General features: G+C 36.2%; 2 protein-coding genes across 2 annotated transcripts; both read right to left on the reverse strand.

Annotated features, from left to right (window-relative positions):
* Window positions 1–2,891: 2,891 nt before the first annotated feature.
* On the reverse strand, window positions 2,892–6,724 carry LOC128226258 (uncharacterized). Its single transcript, XM_052936141.1, has 4 exons — window positions 6,652–6,724; window positions 5,749–5,956; window positions 5,285–5,489; window positions 2,892–3,008 (listed from the first exon to the last, which is right to left on the reverse strand). Exons 1-4 carry the CDS (start codon window positions 6,722–6,724, stop codon window positions 2,892–2,894), a joined length of 603 nt encoding a protein of 200 aa, XP_052792101.1.
* Window positions 6,725–12,720: 5,996 nt separating this feature from the next.
* On the reverse strand, window positions 12,721–20,599 carry LOC128226623 (aldehyde dehydrogenase 1A1-like). The gene is made up of 15 exons (XM_052936586.1): window positions 20,516–20,599; window positions 20,274–20,357; window positions 19,638–19,742; window positions 18,757–18,897; window positions 18,440–18,569; window positions 18,267–18,328; window positions 17,448–17,576; window positions 17,216–17,329; window positions 15,342–15,444; window positions 14,991–15,175; window positions 14,646–14,810; window positions 14,295–14,452; window positions 13,982–14,056; window positions 13,059–13,098; window positions 12,721–12,904 (listed from the first exon to the last, which is right to left on the reverse strand). Exons 2-15 carry the CDS (start codon window positions 20,331–20,333, stop codon window positions 12,875–12,877), a joined length of 1,497 nt encoding a protein of 498 aa, XP_052792546.1. The 5' UTR covers window positions 20,334–20,357; window positions 20,516–20,599; the 3' UTR covers window positions 12,721–12,874.
* Window positions 20,600–24,579: the final 3,980 nt, after the last annotated feature.

Consider the following 24,579-nt stretch of genomic DNA (forward strand, 5'->3'; position numbering starts at 1 on the left):
CGCAGATTTTTATATTTCAGTTTGAAAATTGATGTTTTATGCATTTTTCTTAAACCGTTAGTAAGGGTTTAAGTCATAAAACATTAATTTTTGAACGGAAAGATGAAAATCTACGGTCTGATTCTTTGTCAGCATTATTATAGCATTGATTTGCAGATATTAACGCAAAAAATGCCATTTCCAAGACAAAAAATAGAAAAGTTGTAAAACTGATAAATCTGTGAAAGTGCAGCTTTAAGGGAGACTTATTTACACGAAATTGAATATTTATTGTTAATGTTTAAAATTAACAGCGCATAATATATGTAAATTTAATAACATCTTATTATTTATTGTGCATGCATTACATAAAATATACATCACTCTTTGAACTTTAAAGACTTGCATTTTTTGTGTCGGTGGCCTTATGTATTACACATAAATCACTATTGTATTGTCTTATCTTATCCTGTCTAGTCTTGGTATTGGTATTGGTATTGTATTGTATTGTATTGTAGTGGTATTGTCTTGGTATTGGTATTGGTATTGGTATTGGTATTGGTATTGGTATTGTATTGTATTATATTGTTTTATTTTTTGAAAATCTACTAACTACTTCAACTGATATACCGGAGATAAAAAGGAAACGGAAGTCGCTCATCATTGCCGTGCTGATCGATGTTCTAACATCATAGATATTCCTAAATAGGAGTTTATATATAATAACTTTTGCTAGTGAAGCTTTAAAATTGTGTTTTCTAAATAGTAAATACCATAGGATCGTAATGAATGTATTTAAATTGTTGTATTCAGGGGGTGTCGAGTATAATCAAAACGCGATGCGCTGAAAGACTATCTGCAGGCAAATATGTGAGAGTTGCAAATTTTATATGAACAGTGGGAATGGGTAAAGGGCACATAAATAAAAGTGAAAACTGTGCCGAGGGTCAAGAGAGCTTGTGCCCAGATTGGGCGAGGAAACAAACATATCTATATCTATTTTATGGCGTCTGGTGTCATTTTGTATATGTAAACGTCACTTGTTCACTTGTTAAACGTCGTAACCCCCCATCCCCATGTATTTCATGTAACAATGCATGCCCCTTTCAATCGTTTTTAAAGGTTGTTCGTTGCTTTGATTAGCCTGATATCATACGACAGGAAAGTATAATACATCACATATACCATTTCCTTTTATGAGCATACATGTTTTGTTTAAGGAAAATCATTTGTTTAAAACCAACTTCAGCAACAATTCCGTTCTAAATGCACAGCTTATCACTTCAGTCGACGTATCCCCCATCCCCATGTATTTGAAGTTATAATGCATGCCCCTTTCAATCGTTTCTAGGTATTTCGGTGCTTTGATTAGATATTATACGTATGTCAAGTTTTATGAACATACACGTTTTAATTGTTTAAGGAAAATGATTTTATTTTAAGAACGACTTAAGCAATAATTTTAAATGCAGAGCTTATCAGATGGTCGTTTTCCCGCGGTGAGGACAGACATGTGGTCAGTTAATGTATGTAGAAACTATGTTTAGAAAATCGGTCAGTTAATGTAGTTGAAACTTTTTAGATTATCGGAACTTGTTTGTTCTAAGAATGAGAAAATGTTTGTGCTTTTTAAAGTTTATTGATAAATTTAATGTTTTATGTAAGTACCTGTGTAGAAACAGTACTAGTGCTGTTATGAATGCTTCGTACTCTTTGGATGTTTTACAGGTTTAATCCGAACTACTTTGCTTCACCAAACGTACGCATGACTCACTGTCGTATCAAGGCTTGTGCGCTTATATAAATTGAAAGCCTAATGTCTTAAACTATGCCAAGAATACACCGGAACGAAGCGTTTATGCAAAAAATGAAAACATCTCATTAGAAATATAAACGCCTAAAATCATAGAATGAATAGTATCTTGTTATTGTGTAACAGGTAAATTATAGTATTTTAAGCATTAGCAACGCGACACCTGAGATACAACTATTTTGACACTCAGACAATCATTTTTGTTTCTTATCTCATAAAAGTCAAATAAAAAATGCACCATTACTAATAAGCGTGCTTCAGGGTCACGTCAGGTTATAATAACAAACCCTGCAGGCGATGGGACACTTGCGGTCGGTAATAATTTCTGGTAACATCATGGGCTAAACTCAGAGTGAATATCATTGTTACCTTCCTACCAGAGCCTTCAATATTTTGACCCACACTAATCTTATAAATATAGCGATCTAAAAATAGTTATATTCTGCTAAACGGTGAGTAAAATGCCGGAATGCAGAATAATAGCGCGGAAGTAGCCGAACAAGCAAAAACTCATACTCGGACTGCAATACAACCAATCTATTTTTATGGTTTCGACGTCATTCTGCTAAACATAGAGCGCATTGAGACAAAAGAATGGGTTAAAACGACATGAATAGAAGTAGTTCTTCGGAGTTTGCGGTCTTAAGACTACCTGTGCGCATGCGCAGATAGTCTAAAAACAAGAGACACTCCATTCAGGAGGAACGATGCATTCAGCGAACCTATTGATGAATACTTTGATGATACTAAATTTTCCCAAAATGTGTCGAAATACACACTGAAATAGTTTAATGTGTGAACGGTCTTTTGCATCATGATAAAAAAGTGCAGAAACATATCTTAGCTATGTCTATTGTTAAAAAGATAAGATAAGATAGCATGTACGTCATGTGCACGGTTAATAAAATTCAAACAAATTGTACCGTTTACAAGTATGCATAGATTAGTATTTTACATCGATGTTCGTGGTTCAAAGACTTAGCAATTAATACCTCGGACATACAGTTGTACATAGATCATATCAAACAATTACTCAGCTACAATAAAGTATGTGATGAAGTTTTTTTTTATTATTGATTGAACGACGACACGAACATTTCTATCTACCGACAACAGGATCAGTGTTCTGGCGAATACCTGTATTGAACTCGAGGCATCCGATGTTTTCAGTTGCGATTGGATCGTCCTTCATCCTGAAAACAACTCTGAAATCCCCCTGCAATAGAAAAAGATACAACCAGTCAATCTCATGCGTTTACTTATCTCATTCTCTAAAATAATTTTCTACACTCCTTACACAGGTCGGCAAACCATGCATACAAAAATGGACCCATCTCTATCGTACGGTATTTTTTCAGATTAATACATCCGAGTACTCAGTAGTTACATACTCTATTTCGCACATAACAGATTTATTGGTCTGTTGAGCCAAAGCGAATATGTTTTTGAACATAAAACTTTCAATTCACATTGTGTCACTCAAGAAATATTAAAAATAAGTTCTTAATTGTATGATAGTTTGTGATCCGATCGTTGATACCGTCGACCCCGTATCTTGTTATTGGCCCCCATGTGCATGTGTACTCTCCTCGTTGTAAGCAATAGAACGCCAGTGTTATTCGCACACATGTGTATGTGTACTTTCCTTACTGTAAGCAATAGAACGCCAGGGTTATTGGCCTCCATGTGCATGTGTACTGTCCTCATTGTAAGCAATAGAACGACAGGGTTATTGGCCCCCATGTGTACGTGTACTCTCTTCATTGTAAGCAATAGAACGACAGGGTTATTGGCCCCCATTTGCACGTGTACTTTCCTTATTGTAAGCAATATAATGCCAGGGTTATTGGCCCCCATGTGTACGTGTACTCTCTTCATTGTAAGCAATAGAACGACAGGGTTATTGGCCCCCATTTGCACGTGTACTCTCTTCATTGTAAGCAATAGAACGCCAGGGTTATTGGCCCCCATGTGTACGTGTACTCTCTTCATTGTAAGCAATAGAACGCCAGGGTTATTGGCCCCCATGTGTACGTGTACTCTCTTCATTGTAAGCAATAGAACGACAGGGTTATTGGCCCCCATTTGCACGTGTACTCTCTTCATTGTAAGCAATAGAACGCCAGGGTTATTGGCCCCCATGTGTACGTGTACTCTCTTCATTGTAAGCAATAGAACGACAGGGTTATTGGCCCCCATTTGTACGTGTACTCTCTTCATTGTAAGCAATAGAACGACAGGGTTATTGGCCCCCATGTGTACGTGTACTCTCTTCATTGTAAGCAATAGAACGACAGGGTTATTGGCCCCCATGTGTACGTGTACTCTCTTCATTGTAAGCAATAGAACGCCAGGGTTATTGGCCCCCATGTGTACGTGTACTCTCCTCATTGTAAGCAATAGAACGCCAGGGTTATTGGCCCCCATTTGCACGTGTACTTTCTCATTGTAAGCAATAGAATGCCAGGGTTATTGGCCCCCATGTGTACGTGTACTCTCTTCATTGTAAGCAATAGAACGACAGGGTTATTGGCCCCCATGTGTACGTGTACTCTCTTCATTGTAAGCAATAGAATGCCAGGGTTATTGGCCCCCATGTGTACGTGTACTCTCTTCATTGTAAGCAATAGAACGACAGGGTTATTGGCCCCCATTTGCACGTGTACTTTCCTTATTGTAAGCAATAGAATGCCAGTGTTATTGGCCCCCATGTGTATGTGTACTCTCTTCATTGTAAGCAATAGAATGCCAGGGTTATTGGCCCCCATGTGCATGTGTACTGTCCTCATTGTAAGCAATAGAACGACAGGGTTATTGACCCCCATTTGCACGTGTACTTTCCTTACTGTAAGCAATAGAACGCCAGGGTTATTGGCCCCCATGTGTATGTGTACTCTCTTCATTGTAAGCAATAGAATGCCAGGGTTATTGGCCCCCATGTGTATGTGTACTCTCTTCATTGTAAGCAATAGAATGCCAGGGTTATTGGCCCCCATGTGTATGTGTACTCTCTTCATTGTAAGCAATAGAATGCCAGGGTTATTGGCCCCCATGTGCATGTGTCCTCTTCTCATTATAAGCAATAGAATGCCTCAAGTTTAACAAACTGCGTACATGTGATTGTGAAACTGTTTTGATTTATAAAAATTGTCACGTGCCTTTTTTATTCGGCTGGATAGGTCAGTTCTATTGCACGTATGGAATACCGGTCTTATTACTTGAGCTGACAAATATCGCCACCCGCCTCAATCCAACACCATTAAACTATTATATAAGATTATAAATAAGCCAAGTTTTTCCAAAAGTAATAACTTGGGTACCGAAAATTACTGCGGGTGTCCTTTAGTAATCATCCTGTTTGTCTGCCAATCATTGTATGACCCTGGTCTTTGGTAGGCAAAAAAAACCACTATAAAATTAGCATTCGTCATTTTTTTTCTAAGTGTTGTAAATATTGTTATAAAAGTAATGGCCACAAAACTACAAACTTACTATGGCGAAAGGTCTGATTCGAGACGGTAGGTCCGGAAGTACGATGTGCTTGTTTTGCAGCGTTAAACTCATCGGGTAAATGGGGCACTGGCCCAAATGACTAAGGGCGGCGAGGAATATCTGTATATAAATGCCTCTATCCGTGATAACACCAGAGAAACCATTCCACATCCGGAAGATAATCCCACAGGCGTCAATGTTCTTGCTACAATGCAAAACAGGAGAGATGATTTCAATTTCTAGTAGACATATTCTACGTATGCTCTACCATGCTTGCCGAGGAATACTTTATGTACATGTTGTTGTTGTTTTCAACGAGAAAGATTGGCCGGATTCGGATGTCTAATTCTGGTATAAGTAATCTACGCAGACATGACTTTGATCAATGGTTTGTCATGGAAATTATATTTTTTTATTAAAAAGGTTTTCACTATTGTCCCTTAAAACGAAAAAATATCACATACCATGAGCCAATGCTGGTGTCTCCAACACATGGCACTTTGGAATCTCCGAAGGATGTTTTCTTCCAGATCTCTACGTCGATAAAGAGCTGATCAATCGTCTGGTTAACGGTCAGGTCCAGGGTCACGTGCAGTTCGCCCGGGAACACTACGGGGTTTGGGCGGACATCAAACGAATAAACCGTCAACACCGTCGGGCTACCTTTTGGGGCTGTGGTTGAAAAACACTTGGCTTTTTATGGGATGTTTTTATACGCCGTATTCTGGTAGCGACGAGTTTTGGTAGAAAGCGATAATGATGATCGTAGTAGTAGTAGTAGTAGTAGTAGTAGTAGTAGTAGTAGTAGTAGTAGTAGTAGTAGTAGTAGTAGTAGTAGTAGTAGTAGTAGTAGTAGTAGTAGTAGTAGTAGTAGTAGTAGTAGTAGTAGTAGAAGTAGTAGTAGTAGGTAGAAGTAGAAGTAGTAGTAGTAGTAGTAGGTAGTAGGTAGTAGTATAGTAGTAGTAGTAGTAGTAGTAGTAGTAGTAGTAGTAGTAGTAGTAGTAGTAGTAGTAGTATATATATATATATATATATATATATATATATATATATATATATATATATATATATATATATATATATATACGTGTGTTTCTTCAACACACTCGACTTCCCGGGTTCATTAAAAAACCCTTATAGATTTCGGCATTTTTGCGACGCATACACATTGTTGGCGCGGTCAACGTCTATGATCGTGGCCTTGTGGATGTTGATAAGGGGTTGACAGTCTGTCGCTTTTCATTGTCGTTCGCAGGAAGTTTTTCATTCATTTCAATCCACTAAACGACCTTTCACAAAAGTCTGAAGTAGGTGGCATGGTAAGAAGAACCTCTAATATTGTTAATATGCACGGAAACAGGTCCTACTCGGTCTGCTTGAGGGTCTCTTTAGGAGTAGTCTAGAATGACTTGCGGTGCGATGCTCCATCTGACCTTCCATCGTGTAATTTCTGTTTTAATCGCTTTGCAAAAAGTACAATGATTTCAGTGATTCAGGACAAGATGTGCTAATTTTTCTATCACTGACAGTTTCAGGAGGCGGTTTGTTGATCGACTCACTTTCCTCGGACTGGATATGCTAATAGCGAATTGCTAACTTTAACAAAGTTCTGAACAATCGGCACTATTGATTAAGAGAAATAGTTTATATTTATTCTTTACCGATATTAACCTAACCCTGAAAATTTAACTAAGATTTGAACTACATCTCCCCGAAACATTCTTGTACAATGTAGCTATTTCTAACATTATTCAACAAAATAGTTTTAATTAATTTCATTTCATCAACAGCTTATGTGTTTTTAATCAATAACTTGCACGAAAAACTTCGTACTGGGGTCTTAGTTTGCATAAATGAACCCTGGAATTACCGAACTTGCTTAAGTACATGTATATGTGTTGACAGCGGTGTTGTTTTAAGTTTCAGTCACACACATAGAGTGGATGTTAGATATGGACTTATTGTCACTTGTGCACCAATCTTCAACCATAATGTCCATTCAAACTCGGTAATTCTGCTGCATGTGAAGCATCGTTTCGAGTTTCAATTAATCACATTCAGTGGATGGTGAAATATGAAGTAAATGGTACCTGCACACTTTAAGCAGCATTTACAACGAGGGCCATACTTTGCATTAAATCATGCAATAGCTATATACCAACCTTGCTTAATTAAATTGGTATGATGACTATAAAGCTTTTTTTATATTTCAAGCAAACACATTGATTGGTTGGTTGGTTGGTTAGATATGTTGGTTTGCATGCAAAAAATTGATTAAACTGTGACACCGCTTCCAACGCTTCAGTTCTCTGTATTATTTGAATAGTCGAGCTAAAAATAATTACATAATAAACATGACAAATTTTAATAAATATTTTTGATGATACAGTTTATGAACCAGACATTACCCCTGTAAAGGCCTCTGTCGACAAAAGCCCAATAACCATTGAGTTAAGTTATTAGATGTAAATCATCATTTACTCGTATTTCTAATTCATTGCCGGATGTAGCGGAGGTTTGTGCCATGTGACGCCGCATAGCAGCATCGCCGCATAAACGTGTTTTTATTTTTCGTTTATGCGGTGATTTTCAACGCATAAACAGGGCGACAACGTTTATGCGGCGACGCTCAACGCATAAAGCAGAAATTGCTTATATGGGGCACATAAAGAGGATTAACTAAACCATTCATTATAAAGCTAAACAATAGAGTTCTAATAATTGAACAAAAACGATGGTGATGACGTTGTTGTTGTTGTTGTTGTTGTTGTTGTTGTTGTTGTTGATAATGATGATGATGATGATGATGATGATGATGTCCGTCCGTCCGTCCAGAAATCTTGTGACAAGGGAGTTCCATAGTCACTTACATTTATTCATTGGTGTATGAATGATGATGGTGGTGGTTGTGATTGTGGAGATGATGGTGGTGGTTGTGATTGTGGAGATGATGGTGATGGTTGTGATGATGTTGTTGATTATGATGATGATTAATATTAAGGCGAAGCATATTACTGTCATTTTGAAAAAATACGGGAATGATGATGATGATAATGATGATGATGGTGGTGGTGGTTGTAATTGTGGTGATGATGATTGTGGTTGTGATAATGTTGTTGATTATGATGTCGATTAAGATTAGGGAGTAGCATATTACTGTCATTTTGAAATATTTAGGGAAAAGTAGGCAAGCAAATTGGTCACATCTACATTTTTGTTACAAATGACTAGTGCATAAAACACAATCAATGAAAGAAAGACGTCCATGATGACCCTATATCAGTCATCTGAGTCCTCTTGTTTAAGTGCCCAAAACTAATGTTGTGTTGAAATTTTTGGAAACAATATCATTTTCAAAAGTATTCCTTTCCTTGCCCTGGTAACCAGAGATATATGCTGATGACCTAGACGGGAATAATTTTCACAATCGCACCATTATCAGTGGTTTGTCAGTAGAAAACGTGAAAAGTCAAAAGGTCCTCGGGGTGCATGTTGATCAGACATTGTCATGGCATACATATGTTAAGATTGTAGTGAATAAGCTTAATTCAAAATTGGCACTTCTAAGAAGAAAAGCATATTATCTAACAGACGAGATGAAATTATTGTATTTATAAAATGAAAAACATGAAAAACAATCTTGACACTTTATTAAATTCACATTATATTAAAAAGTTCATTGTTTACATGAATTGTGTTAATGTACGTATATGGCATTCTTGCAACAACTTGTAATGGATACTACCAAATATGTAAATGTTGAAAATATATTGATTGAATGTGGTTTTACTGAATATATCTACATTATTTACAGTATGAAATTATTGTAATTTATAATCATCATATTAAACTGAGTTGTGTTTGTCGAAGAAATGTATGATAGTGATAGTGTGATTGTATGTTTTTTATGTTGCTTAATATGTAACTTAGTATATGTTTTTTTGTAATACTTTTTGTGTGAAGGCCATGCTGGAAATAAGTAGAATGTCTGTAATGATTGTACACTTAGTATGTAACCTTCGTTAAATAAAGTTGTTATTATTATTATTAATATTATTATTGTTCTTGACATTGGAATCATTCTTAGCTCATCTGAGCATAAAGGGCACATGTGGAGCTGTGAGGATTGTTGGATTTCTGATGTGTGTCCGTCGTTAACACTTGACTTTTCTAGAAACGTTTGAAATGACGTTGAAAGTGCGCATTGTCGTACATGCTCGTCAGTCTGACAAAAAGGCAAGAATATATGTTACGTCATACGACCAACCAATTTTCTGATTGTCCCTAATGACGGTGTTGTGCGTTGTCGTAACATATATTCCCGCCTTTAGTCGGGCCAAACGTTATTTCAAACGTTTTCGTAGAAAGATCAATGGGTTTGGTTCACATTTAAATAGAACTTACTAAATCTTTGTCAGAATCTACGTCTCAAAAAGTCTAGTTCAAAGCTTGGTTAATTGGAAACTAAGTCCGATCTTGATGAAACTTTATCAACCACTATTGTACTAGTATGTGTTTGAATTGGGGGTTTTATTCGGCGAAAGTGTGCTTTTTTGTCACAGAAGAAAGTCCTGTTTATGCGTTGAAAATCACCGCATAAACGTGGTCAATTTCGTGTATGCGTCGATGCTGTTATGTGGCGTTACAGTGCCACCCCAGTTTGCCGAGAAATGGGTTTATGGGGAAATAAAAACACCTTATTAGTGTTAACATATTTTGGTGCATGACGAAACATTTAAACAATATATGACGAAGAAAAACAGCAAAGAAACAGAAACAATGTAATGTAACAAAGCTGACGTTTTAACTCAAAACACTGAATTGATACCTTAATAAGTAAAACGCTGAAACCAATGTTTGACGCCCGTAACCAGCCCGCTCGCCCAACGACATTCTTATTCTAATAACCTTTTTTTCATTGAAAATTTGGTTAATGAGTCGACAATATTACATGACCACATCAGTATATATATATATATATATATATATATATATATATATATATATATATATATGATATAAGCGTTCATATAAAAGGTGTTGCAAACGTAGACACAGGGGCCGCAACCGCGGTCAGTTATGGCTAAAATATTATCGTAGCCGGTGCCTCATGATTGATTTGGCCGCCGTTCCTGTCCTTACTCTACAACCTTCCCCTGTCTGTGACGCAAGGCATTGCCTATCATTGCTAAAAAAACATTTTGAAAAGCAACACTTTAGCTGAGAGTTATTTTAGTGGTATAATTGACAGATTATCGAAGTTGTTAATAAGTTTGACTATTTAGGTCCTGGGATAGCCTTCATGTAGAGTATAAATTAAATTTTGAATTGAACCATAAGCATTTGATTTCAAAAGCCCGTTAGGCTATGAATGCCTTATCATATAAATGTAAAGGATTTGACCTAAAGCCTAAATATTATGTCAATTGTTCGATTACTTTATTAGTTTTAAATTAGTATTGAATTGTAAATGTGCAATATACTGACATTATATATATATATATATATATATATATATATATATATATATATATATATATATATATATATATATAATTAAAAATTGGTGTGTCACAATTACAGTTACATCAGTGAACTTTTTTTCATTTTAAAAAATGCCTTTCATGCTTGACCTGTCATGGTACTTTGGACATCTGAAAGAGCCACTGGGGGTTATTCCGAAATAATTAAGCTTATGAACAATCTGAATTGCATATCCGTTATTACAATAAAAAGATACACGAGTCTTCCTCCTTTACTAAAAACATGGGTTTTTTTTCAGTATGAGCAACTACTATTCAACGTTCGCAATACTCTGATAACGATTAAGTATCTTTTGCAATTCTACCGTAGTTTTAGCAAATAGAACAGTATCATCAGCATACAGTAAAAAAACGTCAAAACCTTTTTTCACAGTAAAATATAGATTTATTATTGATATTTCTTAATATGAGGTCGCCTTATAACATGCAAGGTATCAATTTGTTAAAGTTAATAAAATAACATGTTCAACTGTCGTCCAAAATTGTTATTCCTCCTATAATCGTGTTTTGCATGTCCTGTGCACTCAGGAAAAAAACTTTGTGAGTATTCTCCTAGCGATTGAATCACTAGTCATGACACCAAAAGGAATGAAAACACACTTAAACATGTCAACAGATCAAATATGTTTTAAATGGTTACTACATTAAACATGTTTTGTTTGTCCGATTTTTTGGTGTTTTTCTTCCGTAACGCCATTCACTTGGTCAGTTTTTATATGAAAAGAGGATATAATTATTATTATTATTATTATTATTATTATTATTATTATTATTTACTTACTGAGCAAAAAGACACCATTAATGAAATACAATAATGCACAAATTTAAAGAAATCAGTTAAATTTTAAAAACTAAATTCCTCCGTAAAGTTATACTTCTGTAGCAATATCAATGTCATCAGCACAGCATTTATGAAAATAATGTTAGGCAATCTAACCCAATATGGTTCTAGGGGAGAGGCTTTAGTGTCCCCTATATACAAATACCCGGTCTTCTGGGGTCATATCTTCCTCATCTGGCTGAAAGTTTTGTTCAGTTTTGTTTTATTATTCTTTCATTTTACCAATGCCCTTTCTGTGCATTCAGTCACTATATTTAAAAGTATTCAACTGCGCAACTATCCAAAAGTAAAATAAGCGACTTATGCATTTGTTTTTGGATGTACTAGCTTTAACTTGGGACATTCTTTTACATGTCATTGATGTGTGTTTCGAATTTATTATTACTATAAAACAATTCACTTCTTGAGAATTCACCACTTTCATCGTTCCTGGCGATGAAAAATGGGTGGTGTACAATATTAGGGTCTGTTGCTTTTAGGGCCACCTACTATCGAGGTCAAGGTCGCTGCTACTCCTTCATCTGTTATCTGTAACCGCTTAATCCTCGAACCAGAAAATAGAAAGTTGGTACACCTAATTGGATTGCAGTTATGTCCCTTGGTTTACATATGGAGGTCACATACTACTTAATAAATTCCTTATATGCTCTATAGACAATTGACCAATTTGCACGAGAAATAACACTGAATTCTAGTGCTTCACGACCCAAACATCATATATGGGGAGAAAGTACCGCATGTGTACTAAAGTTTAAACAACGGTAGAAAGAGAATTAGGTTTCTTGTAAGAAAACTAAATTTGTTGAACGTAACCACTGTGTATTCGATAAAGTGACCAAATCCGGTGTGTGTGTGTGTGTGTGTGCGCGCGCGCGCGCGTGTGTGTGTGTGCAAACACTTCGATGAAAACGTAATGAAAAAAGTAGATCAAGCATGTTCAACATGTTTTTGAAATCACAAACCAGTCAGCTTCATGCTTGAGATGGTTTAAACATGTAATATAAAAGCCACATACATGTATTTGTATCCGATTGGCACCATAATGATATAAATTATATTCCTGTAATTTATTGAACTTGAACAAATGAGTTCAAAATTATATGTTTCTATACATATTCAAATAAACACTTTCGATAGTCATCATAACAACCTTTTCTCAGTCCGGAGTGTCACAGAGATATGGCAGAGATATTTCAGGTGCTTAGTCTACAGCTTCGTCTGGGTCTTGATTATTACCTGAAAAAAAATGTTGAAGGGTACATACACTGATAATTCATAGTTGTAACCGGTAAAACATTATATATTCTAAGAACTAATAGAAGAGTTAAAAGGTTATTAAACACCTTAAGAAATACTTTTGCCCATTTTTATTGAAAGTAGTTCTACTCACGTTCTTGACCTCCGAATACTGGGAGAGCCCGTACTCGCCCCTGGAACAACAGGGTCAATCGGATTAACATGCATGTTATTAATTCATTATTGTCGCCGAAAAGCGACTGGGATAATTATAGTAATGGTAGGCGTATGTGCGTGTGCGCGTATTTGCGACCGGACAATCTTGTCCGGAGTACAACCAGAAAAGTGTTTGAGGTATATATACTTCAAATTTCATACACAGAAAGATCTTAAAAAGGAGAAATGCAGCACACAAGAATCACTGTAGTATGTTTTTGTAATTTTCATTTGTTGGTTTTCATTATAATTGTTTTTGGTCGGAGCTTAACTGTAAAGATAGTTAAGGTACTGCCTTCATATTTCATAGACAGATATATTTATTTGAGGAAACGGACAGTGCGTGGAAACCATAATTTTTGGCTGTAGTTTGTATTGCCCTTGATTGATTTTCATATTTTAATCCGGAACATAACTTGAAATGTTTTGACTCCAAACTTCATTTACAGATATATCTCATTAAGAAAGGTACAATGTGAAGAAACAATAACTCTGGCTGCGGTATTTTGTTGTTATTACGCTTTGTTGATTTTATTTACTTTTTTTGTCCGGAGCGTTACTCGAAAAGTATTTTGAGGTATTACCTTCAAACAAGGTGTACATATGATCTCCTTTTGAAAAAGTAAAGTGTCCATAACTCCAGCTGCAGCATTATTTTAGTAAGTGCCTTTTGTTGACGTAAGGCGAAGTTGCTATTGTTTTTAATTCGGCGGGAGTTATGGCAGTCTATGACTGCTCTTTTTTAAATATCTTTTGAATAATGTCATTAACATTATAATACATGTCTGAATCGGACTTAACGTTCACAAAACACACACGACTTTAGGCATTGACCAGATATTAGAAAGGTTCTTTACTTACATTTCTCTGCCTACACCGGACATCTTGAAGCCTCCGAAAGGAGCCGCAGGGGAAACGAAGTGGTAAAAGTTCACCCTAGAGACGAACAGAAAATATGTCAAACCAAAGATTTAAGATTTAATACCTGGCTTTTGATTAAATGAATGTTATATTTATATTGTATTACTACATTAACTTGATTTTGTCTTTGAAAAACAAGACATTTCCCGCCAGGAACCTGTAAAAGGTCAACCATTGGTTTAAACCGACCGTCGCCATTCTGTAATGTGTGTCATATGCTTCATTTAATACACCAGTCGAATTTTCTACTTACCAGACAGTTCCTGCCTCAACTCTACTGGTAAAGGTCAATGCCGTGTCAAGGTTCTCGGTAAAACAAGCAGCCGCCAGCCCGTACGGAGTGTCATTGGCCCGGGCTATGACCTCTTCCATGTCCTTGAACTTGATGATCTGCTGTACCGGGCCGAAGATCTAGCGAAATGAAAAGCAAAATTCCTCTGAGCTGGTGATTTCCTCTTCAACACTTGAAGGACAATACACGGAAACGAAAAGTGACCATTGGTAACTAGTAAACACTGAAATCACTAGATCCACATGTGATCATAGTCAATATTATGAATTGTGGTACATGACGCTATGAAACGACTTCTAAAGAGTAACTTACCTCTTCCTTGGCTATCCTCATGTTGTCTGTGACGTTGGAGAAGACTGTGGGCTGGATGAAGTAGCCCTCGTTCCCCAACCGGGCCCCGCCACACTCAAGCTTCGCACCCTCCTGCTTGCCACTCTCAATCATCCCAAGAATTTTATCGAACTGTTCCTCGTTTACCTTAACAATATGTATTACATTGAACACAAATGATACCGAAAAAAGCTACCACGTCTTCAATTTTAAGGTTGACATTAAAACTGATGTCAACTACTCTGAAACTTTGCCAGAAAACAAAGCTTTTCCTTACATACTCGTTGCTTCGTGTGTTTGTATGTAAGAACGTATGCAGTAATATACCTGTGGTCCACTTTCAATTGTAACATCAAATGGGTCTCCGACGGTTTTCGCCTTTGCACGTGCAGTAGCCTTCTTGACGAACTCGTCATAGATGTCCTCCTGCACAAACGTCCTAGAACCGGCCGTGCACACCTGACCCATGTTGTAAAACAAAGCCATGTGTGCGAATTCCACAGCCATGTCCACTGAAATAAAACACACCAGTGTGTTATCTCAAAATAAATCAATATATAAAATTTATTATATATATTCTCAGAGTAGGATTGAATCGGTTCCAGATATAAAGCCCCTCATCCAATACGACAAGCCATAAATGAGTTTTTACCCTGCAAAATAAACACACAAACTTACAGTTTGCGTCCTTGAAGACGACAAGCGGACTTTTTCCCCCGAGCTCTAGAGTTACTCGTTTCAGGTTGGATTTCGCTGCGCCTTCCATAATGAGTTTACCGACCTGAAATTACAAAGCAGCTTCTGAATTTATTTTAATGCAGACAGTTGCAAAAAGTATACTAGTAATAGATAAGAGATCGGTTAACAAAGATAACATGAACTAGTTTTCCCGGTTGTACGGCCAGTCCACACGCGCAAGGCACCTGTAATTGGGTCAATCCCTTCCTACACGCAACCATCCAAACCTTTGCCAGGCCACTGTCCTGACAATATCAGCACATGCCACATTTTACAAATGTTAATTGAATACTTCATTAAAAACATGCCAAAAAACAACAACATTTATAATAGATTATATGCACATTGAACATTTACAAGATGGAACTCACTCACAGTTTAAGTGCGGCTCAGCCTTCTAAATTGCAGATAGTTTTGAGAGCACCTTATTTCCTTTGGAAGCCTGTTCCAAACCTGTGTGGCCTCCAAGCGAAAATAATTCATCGCATATTAAGTTGTTCTTACTGAGGCACATTTACATATGCATTACTTGTCCTAAAAACATATAATGGTAAGATACCGTACATACAAAACGCTGCTTACATTTTATTTTGGCAATTGAACAAGATGAAGACAAGTTCACAAGTTGATGTGTAATCATTTAAAACAGTTGTAAAAGCTACGTTTGGATTTTGTTACGCCCCCACTTATTGGGGAAGGCATATACATTTGCCCTTGTTGTATGTGTGTCCGTCCTTACGGCCTTGCGTCCGTCCGTGGTTCCGTCCGTAAGTATTATGCGAACTTGTATCACTTAAAACTCAAAAACTAGTCGACCTAGAGTCTTGAAACCTTAGGGGAATGTTGTTGGGATGATGAAGTTGTGAACCTGAGGTTTCGTTTGCAGCTGCACATATTAAGGGGAGAGTTATGGCCCTTCAATTACCATAAATTGGCATTTTGCAAACATGTGTCAATCAAAACTCAAAAACTATATGACATAGAGTCGAAAAAATACGGTAATGTTGTTGGGGTGAAGAAAGTTGAATTGTATCTTATGAAATATTAAAAGACAATAAGATAAGTATTAAAAAATGCTTAAAAGTCCTCGAAAAATATCCAGTTGCTCAGCTGTTTTTTCCATCGAGCAACAACAATCATGGAACTAAAAGTTGCAACAGTGCAAACGTTGTTGTTGTCTAAAACGTGTATAAAATATCAATATTTTGACTAAATGCTTGATTTGTTAGCATATTTCATAACATTTTCGAATTAAAGGTTATAGAGCACTAAACAAATTTTCTATATATTCTTCAGTAAACTGACCGATTTGCACGCAAAGTAAAAGTGATTTCTAAAGCTTCACGACCCCGAATATCAAACATGGAATGAAAGTTCTACTTATGTGCTTAACACTTAAACATTAGAAAGTTGTGTTTCATATAAGAAAACTAAAATTAGTCTAACTTAACCACTGTGCATTCGATAAAGTAACGCCATCCCGTGTATGAGCACAAACAATGCGGTGAAAATATTGACAAAAAGGTAGATCAATTAGATCCAGCATGTTTGGAGCTTTTTTTAAACCACAAACCATTTAAAACGTACAAAGATGGAAAGTTACCAAGGATCTGATATGGGATTACCATGATTTGATTCACTGTTATTTGTTATTAAAAAAAAACATGCTACACTGAGTAGTCAGTTAGGAAATGGTATTATTTGCCCATTATTTGAAGTTGGTAGGATTCCATGTGAAAATGTTCTATATAAATGTGATCGAACGTATCTTTCTGTTTGTATAAATAAATGAATATTATAAAAAGAATACGAACCTCAGTAGATCCTGTGAATGCGACCTTTCTTACATCTTGATGGTTTGTAATGGCGGCTCCTGCCGTAGGACCATAGCCGGGAACCACATTCAGAACGCCGGGCGGGAAACCAGCCTGTACAATGATACTGTATCATTGCCTTTTTATTATACAAACAAATGAGAAAGATGGAAGTTCTGACATTAGTTACTTTTTTATTATATACAAAACAAGTAGATCTACATCTATGTACCTCCTTAGCCAGTGAGGCCAGATAGAGGGCAGTCAGCGGCGTCTGTTCCGCGGGCTTAACAACCACCGTGTTTCCACAAGCAAGGGCCGGGGCAATCTTCCATGACATCATGTTCAATGGAAAATTCCACTGGAAGAAGTGAAAGTTAGTAAAGCAATGATCCAAATTAAGATAATAGAAGTAAAGCATTTTCTTACCACAAGATTAGTGTAGTATGTATATTAATTAACCAATGCTATGGATAAACTACTTCAGTAATTGTTCTATTAAAATATGATCGAGAGCATGTCATCGCCTTAAGAAATAGAAATGCTCAAAAAGGATGTTCTTAAATCATTCATATTTTCATATTACACATTTTTAATAGTCATTGGATATTAAGATACAAACAGTTTGTTAATTTCACCAAATTGGTATATTTAAATGTACTTGGATTATAATTTGATATTGTTTACGACCAATCGAGTGACAGATTAATTCACATAGCGTATTAACAACGTTGCTTGCAAATGAATACTTAACAACATTTAATAAGAATATAGTAAAATCAATATTTTGCCATAAACTGCAAAATTGCAGGTATATAATTCTGGTATTCATACAGTAAGTTATCTTTCTGTTTACAATCTGTGACCGAGCGCCTTGTAAATATCGCTAATATAGCATTTATCAACATTTGAAGGTCAAGCTTGACTTATATCATTATGTATACTGTGTCAAAACTGATTAAAACGACATAAACGCCATTCTGTTTTCATTTCTTTTTCTGTATTGATAGTGGTCGCCTTGATAAAGCCCTTGTTAGGAGGCAGTGCCTACGGGTATGATCTGTCCGCAAACTCCAACTGGCTCATGTCGAGTGTAGCAGAAGAACGTGCCATCTGCAAAATGAGTAAAACAAACTAGAACACCTTGACGCAGACAATATTCTTGTATAATACAGTGTTTTATATAATAACAATGTTTTCTGAGAACTAGAAAGAGTCACGAACCTATAGGGATGGTCTTGCCGGTGACCTTGTCTGTCCAGCCGGCGTAGTACCGGAGTGTGACCATGGCGGCATTCACGTCCACGTTGAAAGACTCTCGATACGGCTTCCCATTGTCAAGCGTCTCCAGGCTCTGCCAGGGGTGACAAATCACTTAATCGGATATCTAGCACTAGTGCTCGTATAAATAGCCTTTATATTTAATGGTATTTTTTAAATACTAAATGGTCACTATTAAAGTTAGAATTAAGTTACACAATGTAAATAAGCAGGTGTTTAATATTGTTCTCGCATGTTATGACGTAATCAACCCCACGTACAGCCAAGTACACATGATCCCTTTCAATGAGGTCGGCGAGTTTGTTAAGGAGCCGCCCCCGCTGGCTGGCGTCCATGGAGCGCCAGGGCGAGCCGTGTTGGATGGCCGCCTTCGCCGCCGCAACCGCCTTGTCCACATCAGCCTACGGAGAAAAACCTGAATTAGTCAAGCATTGACACTCGGTAGATGGCCTGTGTATAATTTAATGAAACAATATTTATTTCAAAGCAAGATATAGAATTATACATTCAAACAGTAAAAAAATACTTACTTATATGTATATCAAAGATATACAGTGTTTACTGCAAACACATGAAAACTATTCTCAATTGACTGAGCACATGTTGAATACTTGAAGTGACACTCTTATTCAAAATCAATACATACACATGTATAACAAACAACAATATTCCTTTAACTACTTGCTAAATAATGCATTTATGGAAAATATTAATTACTGGTAACAAGATTGTAACCGTGTATTTAATTGCAGAAAGCGCAAATATATTAAATGATTGGTGAATGTTAAAAGAATTACTGTGATCTACTATAGGGTAGCAATACCAGGTTTTATGCGCATTTCTTTCAAATTGAACTAGGTTTCCTTCATAAGAATCATTGTTTTCGACATTTATTCATCCTTTTTGGATTATTAAAACAATATCATTAGTTGTGGTAAATCTGATTTGGGAGTAAGAGTGCATCTTTAATGATATAAATGGAGACTAAGTAAAGCAGACTTGAAGATAATTTTTCAGTGTTTCGCTTCCTAATGGACAAACGTCGAGCACAATAAACGAAACGGGCATTATGGGTGAATAATATGTTAACTAGCAATTTCTGATTTTTGTTTTATCCGCGCGTTTTGTGTACTATTCTAACCTTGTCTCCCTCCTGTACGTCGCATATCTTCTTGCCGTTGGTCGGGTTGATGGTCGGGAACGTCTTCCCGCTCGCAGAGTTCACCCACTCGTTGTTGATGAAAATCTGCAAGCATTGTTGTTGCTTCAAGAATCAAACCTGGCCAATTGATGTTATTAAAAAATCGAAATGTAATATGGATGAAGCATTATTGTTCCTTCAATTGCTGTATAATGAGATATGAACATACATGTCTCTCTACGCGGAATGTAGCCTACATTCCGCGTAGAGTGTTCATATCAACAAATGATTTGATATCTTAAGCATATACATGGTTAGAATTAAGACAAGAACAGTTAATATATAGAACATTAGTGGTTCATAAATTAGAATGCGAATGACGCACATGATAGTGTACTTTATCAAACAAAAGCAAACAGTAAGAGTAGCTATAAGAGTTTTATATTATTCGACCAGCCACTTTTTCTGTTTGTAAAGCAATATCTTGAGACCTCTGGCTTTTTAGTTATGAGGTAGCTTAAACTAATATAAACCTCTGCATTTTGCAAGTCACAACTGCCAAAAGGCTTCAAAATGGTAAAAAGGTACTTGATTAGTAATGTTAAACTCTATAACAGTCCGTTTCCTGAGTCTGACCTGCGTGTATTTGATGTCCGGGTTCACGATTGGCGCGGGTGGTGGTGGTTGAGAGGCCATTGTTGGTTCCTGGACTCTGCTCGTCTGTAGTAAAACACACCCATACATACATGTATTCTTAACACTTCAATATAGAGACGACATATATTATATTCCAAGAAATGAATGTGTATTATGAATTATAAATATGAATATTGACCTAACGTTTTTGTTAAAAAAAAAATAAAAAAAAATAAAAATACCTTTTCGAATGGGCTACTGAACTACCCGAGTGGCTAGCTGGTACTGAACAATCGTGAAAGTGCATCCTCGAGATAAGATACAACAAGATATACTGAGGTCAAATGTTTACGACAGGCAAGTACGGGCAGTAATGTCAGGTGCGTCCATGCTTCCCGGTTCATTGTTTTGAGTGATAAACGTCCTCGATTCGGTGAGTATTACCACTGTTTTCTATATGTTTCAACGATAATTTTTAGAAACGACCTTGTGCACCGAATAAAGGGCAATTGCTCGTTTACGAAGACGCTTGTTTTAGATCAAAATAATGTCTGTATTAAAATATCTCGTGAAAACAATGTACGTTCTTACTAGGCTTCCCGACTCACTCAATGCATTTTTTTTCTTCAAAACAACTATTTAATATCGTTCTCTTGCGTACAAACCCCACCCGATGCTTTGTTTAGGTTAATAACAGTATTGCTATTGTTTTCCGAATGCAGACAGCAAATTTTGGAGTTAAATCGGCTCATTTACGAAAATGCTTGCATGTTCATTCTGTACATTTTAGAACCTAGGTTCATACCAAATCTGGAAGATCTATGGCACATAAAAATAACGAATAAAAGGCGTCGATTTTTTCTAAAATTCATGTATATGTTCTAAAGCACGTCTAAGAAGGGCAATTTTGTTCCCGTGATAAATTACCCCATAATTATATGCTACGTCGGAAGGCAACTTTTTGCTTAAAATGAAGACTTAAAGGATAACATAAAACATAAGGAGTCCCGCCTTCGTTGGTTTACCGGAGTTTGATTAGGTGATTAGTTTCAACAAACACTTCGACAAACCTGTTTCTAAAATAATGTTTTGACTGTGCTCCGTCAGACGGCCGTATTGTGAAAAATTTTGTCGAAGTGTTTTAAGAAACTAAACTCTCAATCAAACACTGGTAAACGACCCAATGCGGGGCTCCGTTAGCGGCGTAGACTGCGCTATATTTCATTTAAAATGGTGAAGAAGTAGGAAAGTTATCTTTGTTTAAAGTCTTCATTCGAAGTCAAGACACGTTATGTCTTTACATAAAACAGTTTGAAGACCTTAAATTGTTGACTGTTTCCTGCAGGTTGTCTCCCTTTTTATTTCGATTGCCAAAGTAAACATATAGCACACTCTTTAAGGTAAACTCTTAGTTCCCTTTCATTGCTATTTCCTAAAAAGGTAGTTTTAAATAATCCACAATTTTACCTTACATTATTACATTTACAATTTTTAAAGGGGCTGTACTCCGTATGATGAAATAGCGAAAAAGAGGGGAAATTGTCGAAACCTGACATAAACTTCGTATCGATTTGTACAATGCATTGAAACTTACTAACCGAAGTACAACATAGTTCAAAATTAATTTATTTTTTCGCAGTTTTTTCGTATTTTTTCAATTTTTTTTTTTTACTAGGTATGTCTTCCTAAAGGAATTCATTCCCGTATTGCGTGATTCGCTAGTCGATGTCATCACGTGATATAACCAAGTTATATAACTCAAATAGTCCAACAGTTTAAGGTAAGCCTTCGTAGTATGGTGGATACCACACTGGACTGCAATTTTGGCGACACCGGTTCCAACCCGGTCTCCGACTCGATTTTTTTCTACATTAATGATATGAAAGAGTAAAACATTTCCTTAAATACTTGTCCTGAATTTCTTTACAGAAAAAAAACAACCTTTTTTGGTACCAATCTGGTGTATAGTGCCTTTAATATATAAAGAACCTCTATTTTTATTTTATCATCAAGTATGCAGAGTTCATTTATTATGTCGTTTATATTGACTACCTTAAAACGTCTTGTTTTTTGTCTATTAAGATTCAGGTTTGATCTCTTCTTTCGTTTTATATTTTATTCCTTGAAAATATAAATTATATATCTGTACACCCTCTTATTTAAAAATAATAATTAACAAAATTCATATTCTTGAAAAACTAAAACAAAACGACTGGTAATTCGGGTAAATACAGTGTGCCATGGATCTTCCAGATTTGGAGCAATTGCTCTTCATTCGGTGCACAAGGTCGTTTCTAAAAATTATCGTTGAAACATATAGAAAACAGTGGTATTACTCACCGAATCAAGGACGTTTTTCACTCAAAACGATGGACCGGGAAGCATGGACGCACCTGACATTACTGCCCTTGAAGTATGACATGATAAATAATCAAACTAAGCCTCCTCAAGGCCAGTCATTCTGGGTTGAGACAATATGGCCGTACTAAAATCAGAATCCATTGGACAAGTGCAAACTCTTTTCGATGCCGTCACTTTGTATGTATATAAGTCGGCGTATTTGTGTAGTCGGCTTTTAATACAGTAAATTAGCTTTGTTTGCACTTTTCGGATGTCTAATATGTATATACATTTCTTCATTATATTTGCTTGCTCAATCTAAAATTTGTATGTTATCACGTGCAAAGGTTATCTAATTAAATACTGATTAAACAATTTAAGATCTGGGACTTATTTGAAGATTCCTTTCTATCATATTGTAAAGCTCTGTCCGGGATAATCTCCTATTTATGCGGATTAAATTCATAAAATTGCCTTTCAGGAACAGAAATCACTGAGCATAAACTAGCGAATCCAGGGGGCATATGCGGCGCCCGCCCCTTTAAAATATTCCAAGTTTACCTTTCATGTTAATATGAGAGAGAAAAAAAGGTAAGCTCAAAATGCAACATTTCTGACTAGAAAGTATTAAAAGTTTCAAGGGGAGTACCTCCAAACCCCCTTGCCAACATATAAAAACAAATACATTCTGGTTTTGAGGGAGGTTCAAAGGTCAAAAGGTTACGGCCCTTGGTTACGCCCCCGCTAACGTAATATCCTAGATCCGCCCCGACATCTCGTCTCCTACATATTTTGAAACATTGCTGAGATGCGAATCAACGGTGTCTTCATGACGATCAAAAGTTTGGTATTGATTTCAACAAAACTATGTAAATTAATTGTGCAACCATCTTAAGCGATGTTATTCTTTGTCCGTTTATTTATATCATTATAATCAAGACAACATAAAGACTTAAACAGACGACGGGCGACAGGGACGTTCAATTTATTGGAGAATGAGCAAAATAATGAAAATCATGATTGCTTGATGCACATAATTATATAACGACGAGCTGGCCCAATAGAGAAGCATGGGTGATGTGTTGCAATTGAAACAGTTCTGGATTTAAATTGATTTACTAGTAGTCTAGTTCCTCCGGCCAACAAAATATACTTTCCCATTTACTTTATTATCTGCTATTTACATGACCTTTTCCTTCAGTTTCAATGTACGTAAATACAGCTTCGGTCGAGTACCCATGAAACAAATGGTTGAAGAATTATTGTCCAGAAACCATATCATGTCTGATCATTTTTGCCCAATGTCTGGCATCTATTTTCTTCGAAACGCTGTATAGCCAGTCATGTTTACCGTTTCGTCCTTGTCTGGCACACGCAACTTGCACGCATTTAATATGTATATATATATATATATATATATATATATATATATATATATATATATATATATATATATATACTTATACTTGAAACAGTTCTGGATTTAAATTGATTTTGTCTAGTCCACCCGGCCGTCAAAATATACTTTTCCATTTACTTTATTAACCGCTTTTATCACGACCTTTTCTTTTAGTGTAATTGTTCATTTAGGAATTGCATACAATTGATGAACATTCACTCGTTATACAAAATCAACGCATTCAAACTAAACATGTAAGAAAATACAGCCTCGACCGAGAACCCATGACGAAAAAAGGTTGAATAATTATATTTCACATTCCATATAATGTCTTATCATTTTTGCCCAATGTCTGGCATCTTATATCTTCAAAACGCCATAAAGCCAGTATTAAATGTTTATATCACCAGTCCGTTCTTGTCTTGCACACGCAACTTTCACGCATTTTATATGTATATACCACCGGCGGCGTGCATAATGAGTTGTCAAATATATTTGACTAATATCCTATCCTTGTTAGAGGAGTCTTCTCCTTTGACGGGACAACGAACATTTACAAATCAAATA

Source organism: Mya arenaria, chromosome 3 (genome assembly GCF_026914265.1).
Source record: "Mya arenaria isolate MELC-2E11 chromosome 3, ASM2691426v1".
Taxonomy (NCBI): Eukaryota; Metazoa; Mollusca; class Bivalvia; order Myida; family Myidae; genus Mya; species Mya arenaria.

Bases quoted from the DNA above. Each gene is read 5' to 3' on its own strand.
- LOC128226258 (XM_052936141.1), bottom strand. From the start codon at position 6,724: ATGGAAGGTCAGATGGAGCATCGCACCGCAAGTCATTCTAGACTACTC. The intron at 5,490-5,748 runs GTATGTGATATT...TTTGCATTGTAG, and splicing joins GACACCAGCATTGGCTCATG to CAAGAACATTGACGCCTGTG. The intron at 3,009-5,284 runs GTAAGTTTGTAG...TTTCTATTGCAG, and splicing joins GAATCAGACCTTTCGCCATA to GGGGATTTCAGAGTTGTTTT.
- LOC128226623 (XM_052936586.1), bottom strand. From the start codon at position 20,333: ATGGCCTCTCAACCACCACCACCCGCGCCAATCGTGAACCCGGACATC. The intron at 19,743-20,273 runs GTCAGACTCAGG...CAATGCTTGCAG, and splicing joins CGGACATCAAATACACGCAG to ATTTTCATCAACAACGAGTG. The intron at 12,905-13,058 runs GTGAGTAGAACT...ATTTTTTTTCAG, and splicing joins AGTATTCGGAGGTCAAGAAC to GTAATAATCAAGACCCAGAC.